This window comes from Cardiocondyla obscurior, linkage group LG19 (genome assembly GCF_019399895.1).
Source record: "Cardiocondyla obscurior isolate alpha-2009 linkage group LG19, Cobs3.1, whole genome shotgun sequence".
Taxonomy (NCBI): domain Eukaryota; kingdom Metazoa; phylum Arthropoda; class Insecta; order Hymenoptera; family Formicidae; genus Cardiocondyla; species Cardiocondyla obscurior.
The window spans coordinates 4,261,564-4,270,999 of NC_091882.1; the positions used below are offsets into that span (position 1 = coordinate 4,261,564).

The following is a 9,436-nucleotide window of genomic DNA, read 5'->3' on the forward strand; positions in this document are numbered from 1 at the left end:
AACAAGCAAAGGAAGGATGGTGGGATGAGGAATGTAGAAATTATAAAAAGGAAGTTAAGAAAGTATTAAAAAAGTGGAGGGAAAAGGGAGGAGATGGTAAAAACTATAAGAAAATAAAAAAAGGAATATAGAGAATTATGTGAGAAAAAAAAGAAAGAAGAACAAGAAAGATAGGAAAGGGAAATAGAGAAAGTAAGGACGGAAGAAGAGGTGTGGAAAATAGTTAATAAAGGAAGAAAGAGAAGAAAGGGGTTTAATGAAGAAATTGAAATAAAAGAATGGGATGAGTACTTTAGGAAATTATTGAGGGAAGTGGAATGGAGAGTGGTGGAAAAAATGAATTTAAGAAAAATGGATAAAGAAAAAGAGATTGATTTAGAGGAAGTAGCCAGAGTAATGAGAAAATTGAAAGAAAGTAAGGCCACAGGTAGTGATGGTATAGAGAATGAGGTATGGAAGTGGGGAGGAGATGAAATAAGGAAGAAATTATGGGAAATATGTAAAAGAGTATGGGCAGGAGATGGAATACCACAGGAGTGGAGGGAAGGAACGATTGTACCAATAGTTAAAAAAGGAAATGGTGAGAAAGTAGAAGATTACAGGGGAATAACATTGACACAGACAGCGTATAAAGTATATGCAGCGGTAGTGGCGGAGAGATTAAAGTATGATGTGAAAAAAAAAATATTTTGCCAGAGAGTCAAGCGGGTTTTAGAAAAGAGATGGGAACAATAGATCAAGTATATATTTTAAACTACCTTATTAATAAAAAGATTGAAGAAAAAGATAGAAAAATGATAATTACCTTTATAGATATGAAAGCGGCTTTTGATTCAGTGGACAGAGATAAATTGATAAGTGCCATGAGGAAGAGAGGAGTAAAAGAGAGTCTGGTGGATAGATGAGAGGAAATTTTGGAAGAAACAATAAGTAAAGTCAAAATTAGTAAAAAGAAAGGAAAAAAGTTTTGGACAAATAAAAGGGTAAGACAAGGATGTCCTCTGAGCCCAAGCTTGTTTACGTTATTGATTGCAGACTTAGATGACGAATTGGAAAAAGGGGGATGGGGAGGGGTAAGAGTCAAAGGGAAAAAATTTTACTCGTTAGCGTATGCGGATGATATTGCTATAATGGCAGAAAGTGAGGCGGGAATGGTTGGAATGTTAAAGAACTTAGAAAAATATGCATATGAAAAGAGACTGGAAATAAATGTGGATAAAACAAAGATAATGAGGTGTCTGAAAAAAGGAGGAAGATGGAAAAAGACGACATGGAAATGGAAGGAAAAGAGATAGAAGAGATAAAAAGTTTCAAGTATTTGGGTTACGTTATGATGGCAAATGGAGAGCAAAAAGAACAAGTAAGAGACAGGTGTAAGAAAGCAGCAGCAGTAATGGGAAGGGTATGGAGTATTGGAAAAAGAAGATTCGGAAGAGATTGGTCAAGAAGAGTTTGGCTGTTTGATAAATTGGTGTGGTCAGTTGCGAGTTATGGAGTAGAGATATGGGGATGAAAGGTGTTATGTGACTAATATCATTCCTAGTATCCTTAGTAGTATAGCTATCATATTATATTCTCGTAGATTTGCACACGGTACGGACTCATCCTGTATCAGTTTACGCTCGTTCGTACCGTCTCGATGCGCTTAGTTTAGTCAGTCGTTGCTGTACATCATGCCAATAAAGACGACTTTAGTATATATATATTATTATATTTTATTGTCACCTCTTCGTACATAACAAAAGGAAAGAAATGAAATAGAAAGTATGCAAGAAAGATTTTTGAGATGGGTGCTTAGAGTTAAAAGATATGTGCCGGGCTACATGGTGAGAGAAGAATTGCAGAGGGAAAAGTTAAAAGGCATAATGGGTAGAAGAGCATGGGGATATGAGAAAAGGCTGGAGAGTGGTGAAGGAGATACATTAGCAAGATGGTGTTGGGAAGAAATGAAAGAAAGAGCGAGAAATGGAAAGATGGAAGGGAAATGGGAATTGGAAAGAAAGGAGTTTTTTGCAGGACTAGGGTAGGAAGTGGAGGAAGTAGAAAAAATGAGAATGAGAGGTGAAATGAGGGGGGAGCAAATGGTTGAAAGAGAAAAAAGTTTACAAAGAGAAGAGAGATGGAGGAAGATTGGAGATTCAAGATTTAATAAAATATATGGAAGAATAAAAGAGGAAGGAATACCGAGTTATTTGAAAAAGGGATGGAAGGAAGAAAGGTGGAAAAGAATTGCAAAGTTTAGACTTGGGGATGATATGAGAGGAAATTTGTACTGAAGTGATGAGGAAAATAAGAAATGTAGAATTTGTAAAGGGGAAGAAGAGACATGGGAGCATACATGGACACAATGTGCAAACTGGGGAGATGAAAGAGGATGGGAAAAAGCGGTAGAAGATATCTTGAGTAAAGATGGGAAGGGGGAATTGTGGTTAAAAATGTTGGAAGAGGTATGGGAAGGGGCAAGTGTGTATAAAAGTAAAAATGATAAAAGTTTAAAGGTATTAAAGAAGAAGCACCGGAAGCGGAGGTCCTGGAATGAATAAGAAAAGTATGAATGGTATAATGATGGTCTCTCTTTCTCTCTTGTGCAATAATGAATAGATTTAGTTATGTTTGTCTGTTGTATTTTGTAGTTTATGTAGTTTATGTAGTTGTTAATGTATTAATTATAAGATTTAATTTGTTTGTAACCGGAGCGGAGGTTCGGGTGTACCCCGCAAAGGTAATAAACACCATATATATATATATTGTTACGCCCGGTATACGGAGCGGCTTGAAGCTGCCGGCTCGCTCCGAGGTTTCGGTTCCCCGTTGCCAGGGGAACGAAGATTATTGTTTTATGTTGATTGACAGTTCTGCCCGTGACTTCGTTCGGTGTGGATGTCACTTTGTATTCCCGGTTATTGCTTGCATTAAAACGTTGTTGTTTTACTTTTCTAAAACGTCTCTTTTCTTTCGCGGAGCCCGAGTGCCGCGAGTGAGAGAGTGTGGAAAGAGTGAGTGAGTAGCGCGAACGCGGAGACGTTCGCTAACCCCGTTCCCGGCGTAACAATATATATATTGATTAATGCCAAAGTTTGTATTCTTTGGCCTGTGACCAGAGCCAATAACGTTATCAATTTTTTGCTTAAGCCTTCTAATGATAATTTATCTAAACCTATATTTGTAAAGTACTTTAGAACCAACTGAGGGTCCCACGTCTCAGAATATTTAGGTCTAGGTGGACGCAACGAAGCTATGCCTTTAAAAAATCTTTTTATTAATTTGTCATGCCCTGCTTCTAAAAGAGAAATTAGCGAGATCGCTGAACGCAAATTATTAAGAGTATCATAGGAGGCTCTTTTGTCAAATTCTCATTTTAAAAAACTAAGAATATCAGAGATTTTTGCATTGAATAGACTTAACTTTTTTTTTAAACAGAAAGACCACCACTTTTTTAGAGCACCATTATATTGTTTGAATGATAAATTGCTTAAAGAAGAGATGGCTATTAAAATAAATTCCTCTGGCATGCCTTTAGGCTTGAACGCTTCTCGGATAATATTCCAGCCACCAGCGTAAAAGATTCGCTGAGAGGGTGTGATTTCCTGTTAGGTAAAAATAAATTATTACAATCTGATTTAAAAATTAGCATTTTTGAAATCAGCATTGAATTAAACAATGAAAACCAAGGTTGTGTTGATCAATGTAGTACCACAACTATACTCTCTGCTTCATCAAATTTGATTTTTTGTAAAATCTTGGATATTAAAATAAAAGGTGGAAAGGCACAGAAGAATTCTTTGTTCCAATTAAACGTGAAAGCATCTATTAAGAACGCGTTCGGATCTCTTATTCAAGAAACATAAATTGGACATTTTGTATTTGCTCTTGATGCAAATAAATCTATGGTTGGTTGGCCAAATTTCCTAACGATTTTCTTAAACCCCGCATCTGCTAGCTCAAATTCTGTTTTATTAAAAGATTTTCTAGATTCGAAGTCTGCTTCCTTATTATCTTCAGACGGAATATAAATATAAAGCAAAAACGAAAAGTTCTCGCTCTTCGCACCGTTTCCATATAATCTTAGCAAGGTCACTAAGATTTTTTAATTTAATACCACCCATTCGATTAATGTATGAGATAGCTGTGGTATTATCCAATCTCAATAAAATGTTGCTATTTGAGAGATCTCTTGCGAAGCATTTTAAGCTAAAAAAAGCTGCCAAAAGTTCTAAATAATTTATGTGATGGTTCAACTCTGTTTCTTTCCAAAATCCATGAGCTTTATTATCATTGCAAAAGCAACTCCAACCTGTTAGTGAAGCATCAGAAAAAATGGTTAGAGCATAATTTCGATTTTCTATGTTTGAAACTTTATGTAAAATGTTGGATTGCCACCAAATTAAATCTTTATGTAACTCATAATTTAAAACCATTTTTGAATCATAGTCTTCGTCTGAAGATAAAAGAACCAAATATCTTGTCCTTTAAAAAATTTTTATATGTGCTTACCCATACTTTATTGCTGGGCAATATGAAACTAACACTCCTATTAAATGTGAAAATTCTCTAATAAAACATCTGTTTTGTTTAATAAATTTATTAACTAGATTAAGCACCCTATGTCCTTTTTCTAAGGGTAACTTTAAGGTCATCCTTTGTGAATCTATAGAAAAACCTAAGAATCCACACCGTTATGATGCAATCATAGAACTTTTTTCTTCATTTATTAAAAAACCTAAGTCCTTTAATAATATTACCGATATATTAATGTTTTCTAAACATTCAAAATAAGAATCACAAAGTAATAAAAGATCATCTAAATAGATGACAAACAAACCTAGATTTCTAAGGTAACTTATAACAGGTTTCATAATTTTTGTTAAGACATAATGTGCTGTATTAAGGCCAAAAAGTAAACAATTAAATTCAAAAAGTTTACCTTCAAACGAAAATCGCAAATATTTCCTATGATCTTTATCAATAGGGATACCGAATAATAAAGATACGTTCCGTTAAGTTGCTGTAACTCTTTATTTTCCCTTGTCTAGTTTACAGTCTTCGATGCCACGCGTATCTTCTAACTCAAATTCTTAATTGCGACTGACTGTCCGGGCCGCGGCTGCCCCTATATATGCCCTGCTGTTGCTATGTCAAAAATTATAGCAATCAGCAGAATCGCGGGTGGCAACCGCGACTGTCCTCGGACTGTCGCGTCCCGGCCGGAATGCCGGGTTACTTTGATCGGCGGTATTCTGCCGATCAAGCTAAATGGTCGCACGCATGCGACATTCCGGCGTTATTCCCGAGCTTCTGTTGCCAAGGGCTCAGGATATAACATCCCTCCCCCCTAGGGAGAAGAAAAAGGGTTGAGGGCTTTAATTTCTCAAACCTTTTTCTTTTACAAATTTCCCTTTCCTTGGAGGGAAAAAAGGGAAAAAACGTTGAGACTTAAATATATGGTACGTTTTTCTCTTTTTTTTTTGTATGTGCGTGGTTGACTATAGTCTATTTTTGTTACAATATTTCTTTCTTATTATAGTAATACTGATAATAATAACCGTAAGCGCGGTTAATGTTGTACTTAATCCTACGGAGTACACTATTATTGTTTTTGTTTTGGACGCAATATTATTATTATCTAAGTCGGTACGTAGTTTGTTTAAATCTAGACTTAATTGCAATAATTCGTTTTTACTTCGTATAATCGGTTCCCTCTGTATATTTTTTAACTGTGACGTAATTTTAGCAATGTTGGTTCTCTCTTTGACTGGTATCATTTGTAATGTTATACGTCGGTATGTAGATATTGATGTCGCTTTCTCCTAGTGTTGCTATATCAAGAGGTTCACAAGACAAATGGAGAGAGCAGTTATCACAATGAAAAGAATAAACGAAAATAAGAATACTTTATTTGTTCCTGTTATTTATAAATGTCCTAAATTGGTAATTAAACCTGTGGAAGAAAAATTGATTATTGAGTTGGGTCATTGAATATGCGGTTCTCTTTTTAAGGCGGTTTTCTCTGTAAGGCGGTTTTCTTTGTAAGGCGGTTTTCTCTGTAAGGCGGTTTTCCCAGCAATTATTTCGGCGGTTCTCTATGCGGTTATCAATACGGATAATTTCGTAGCGTGTGAACTGAGAGAGAGAGAGAGAGAGAGTGAGTGGACGAAAAGCCATCTCCTTATCGCCTCTTAATAAGCGGGGTACAGAAAAGAAAGAGAGAGAGAGAGAAAGAGAAAGAGAACAACGAAATAAATAACCTCAGCCTCTTTCTTTTCATCAGATTCCTGTATATAATCAACTCAGAAGAGTTGATTCTTCGCCGTAGGAAATGTAGAAGAAGCAACATACCCTTTGTAAGAACTAAATTTTATTTCAGCTTAGAAAACACAAAATCGTATAATATAACATTCGCGTATCGTTCTTCGACCTAGTCTCTATCAATCTTGCGAAAACAGTAAGAACATAAGAAGATCGCTTCTTCTTCTTGCAGGCTCAGACCTCTCCTTGTCTCCGAGAGGGGGCCTGGCCATTCACAATGCGCTAGCAAATCTTTCAAGCAGCGCGCAATTCAAATCATCTCCGGTCGTTGACGCAACATTCCGCCCGCCTTCGACAATCAGTTTGTCGAATTAATCTCTGTAATAGGAAGTAGGCAAACCTTTGTGATCGGCCTTTTATAGGTTGAGGTTTGAGTCTTCAAAGTAAGGACTCTGACTAGTCCATCATCTCCGGTGTGTAGCTCTATTACCCTTGCAAGTGGCCATTTCCCTGGTGGGTACCTTTCATCGGTTATTAGAACTAATGATCCTTTCTTAATGTTATGTGAGGGATGATGCCATTTTGCTACAGCCTGTAATCTTTGGAGACACTCCGATTGCCAACGTTTCCAAAAAATATCTAACTTTTGTCGCAAAAGTTGCCAGCGAGTAAGACGTGAGGTTTTTTCATCAGACAGGTTCGGTTCTGGGATGATTGCCATTGCGTCTCCCGTCAAGAAATGCCCCGGAGTGAGGGCTGAGCAATCTGATATATCCTCCGTTAACGGACTTAGGGGTCTTGAGTTTAAAACACTCTCTATTTGTATGATGATGGTTGTCATCTCTTCAAAAGTAAGTATAGTATCCTTTAACATTCGTCGTAGGTGAAACTTGACTGACTTTACAGCACTCTCCCACTTTCCACCAAAGTGTGGTGCTGACGGTGGATTAAAGTGCCATTTCGTTCCGTCGTTTGCGAGTAGGTTAGCCAATTTATGAAGTTCCTCTGATGAGCTGTCGAACATTCGCCTTAACTCGGCATCAGCACCAACAAAATTGGTGCCGCAATCGCTCAGGAGTGTTGCACAGATTCCTCTTCTTCCTGTGAATCTCTTGAAAGCGGCTATAAAGGCATTTGTAGAATAGTCGGTGACTACTTCAATATGTAATGCAGACGTAGCAAGACAAACGAAGATGGCTAGATAGCCTTTGTACGTGCGTGCCGCCCGCCCTTTCCAAGTCTTCAACTGAATAGGGCCAGCATAATCCAGTCCAGTATTTAAGAAGGCTCGTCCGGGAGATACTCTAGCAGCTGGGAGCTGTCCCATTTGTTGTTGTGCTCGTAGGCCTCTATAACGAGCGCATGTCACTGTTGCACCAGGACGGTGCAAGGGGTCCGTCCTCCCGGAACTGTTGTATTCTCGAGGGGCGTCGTTTAAATAAAACTCTTTATTTTTACTCCAAACACTTTTTATTTTCCTTAAGTTATGTTCCTTGGCCTCGGGCAGCGTTACCCCGTCGTTTCGGTTATCAGAATGACCCGCGGACATTCGGTGGCCGCGGGTTTTATACGCGACTGTTGCTAAGGCGGAAATGCAACAGTCCGCGGATTCCGGGCGCGTAGGACAGTGACCGCGTTCGGTCATTGCCTAGGCGAAAAGTGCAAGGCGTCGATCGGTCAGCGGATTCCGCGATCGGGTGATCCGATCGACGCTGGTTGTTAACCCGGCCTTCGCGTGCGTGGCCTTGCTGTTGCCAGGGTCGGGTTACAACATCCCTCCCCCCTGGGGAGAAGAAAAGGGCAAGAGTTTTATCAGGGCCATTTTCTTCTGGTCGCAGTATACAGAAGCCATTACATTATTTGGTTGCTTAATCTAATTTTCTTGTTTCGCTTGTTATTCTAAACTTATGTCTTACACGGACGCGGTCGCCGTGGTTGGTTTTAGCATGCGAGGAGGCGGAGGGGGTTTTTTATTTTTATTATATTTTCTTATACCTAATATTACAATTACCGCAATTATAGCTACCACGCTTACGGTGGTACTGGCGCTCGCGGTGTACACGATTATTTCGTGTGAGGTGATACCTCCGGGCTGACTCACTGTGTTGTCCAGCTCACTGAGCTCGCCGCTTAACTTATCTAATTCTACCGGGTTTCTTATAAATGTTTCGCGTTGTATCTCTTTCATGTTCGTACCTTCCGGTAAGGCATTCGCGGGTGTAAGACTTAGGTTGTACAGCGGTAAGTGAGTAGTTATATCTGTCTCGTTTAAAGCTATCCTCGTACGTATCGTCATGTCGGTCGTGGTGATTTTGCATTCTCCGTATACATTCAATTTTCCCGTCCGCTCAATCAGTAGTATTTTGCTTGGGTAGTTTTTGCATTGCATGTGTATCTCCTGTGTGTTTATAGTCGAAAATAACCAAGCCTGCGGCTCGCTTAGAGTCATCCAAAACGTGGCACGCGACGTGAGGTGTCGTATATCGCATTGCGTCGGTTGCTGCTCGGGTCGCGTGAGCGCCTGTATCTCACACGGGGCATTCGCCTTAACGCGATAAACCGGATGATTCTGCATGCATATGTAGTTTTTGTTCCCACGCTTACATTTCTTTAACTCGTCCGCGGTTAATAAGATATAGTTCGCGTTATCTCGGTCAAACGCGATAATTTCGTTGTTTACATTTATTACCTTAAATCTATTTTCCTTTTCTATGACGGGTATCGGCGAGACTCTCATTACCTCGTACGACTCATACTTGACGATGGGGAATTTTATAATAGTTACTATCGCGTTCTTTTTGTAATATGCGCTAATGTCCGCGTATTTCTGTATGTCATTCCAGCTTTGTTCGTTTACTCTAAATGGGAAGTGATTTCCTCCTTTTAGATGCCCCGAGGCTTCCCTTAATTCTATTATTAGTTTTTCTAAAGGTAGTATGCGCAGGTTTATAATGTCCGCTTTTGCGTGCGTTATAAAATCGGTTACATCGTATACGTCGCTTAACATACTTTTAATTAATGCCTCTAATACCGACAGATAATCTATCGCGTATAGTCTGCGCGTCAGCTGGTCCAGCCTCCAGCTGATATTGCTCGTTGCGTTTGCTAAAACCTGTATGTGGTGTTCCACTTTATCTTCCATTAATTTTATGTGCCCTATGGTTGTGTTTAAAATTTTTATTTGTGTCTT

General features: G+C 38.8%; 1 protein-coding gene and 1 pseudogene across 1 annotated transcript; one reads left to right on the plus strand and one right to left on the minus strand.

Moving 5' to 3' along the window:
* Positions 1 to 351: 351 nt before the first annotated feature.
* On the plus strand, positions 352 to 4,684 carry LOC139110230 (uncharacterized; annotated as a pseudogene).
* A 1,920-nt stretch (positions 4,685 to 6,604) lies between these two features.
* Positions 6,605 to 7,795, minus strand: LOC139110231 (uncharacterized). The gene has a single exon (XM_070669863.1). It carries the CDS (start codon positions 7,793 to 7,795, stop codon positions 6,605 to 6,607), a length of 1,191 nt encoding a protein of 396 aa, XP_070525964.1.
* Positions 7,796 to 9,436: the final 1,641 nt, after the last annotated feature.

Coding starts and splice junctions, on each gene's coding strand:
- LOC139110231 (XM_070669863.1), bottom strand. CDS start 7,795: ATGTCCGCGGGTCATTCTGATAACCGAAACGACGGGGTAACGCTGCCC.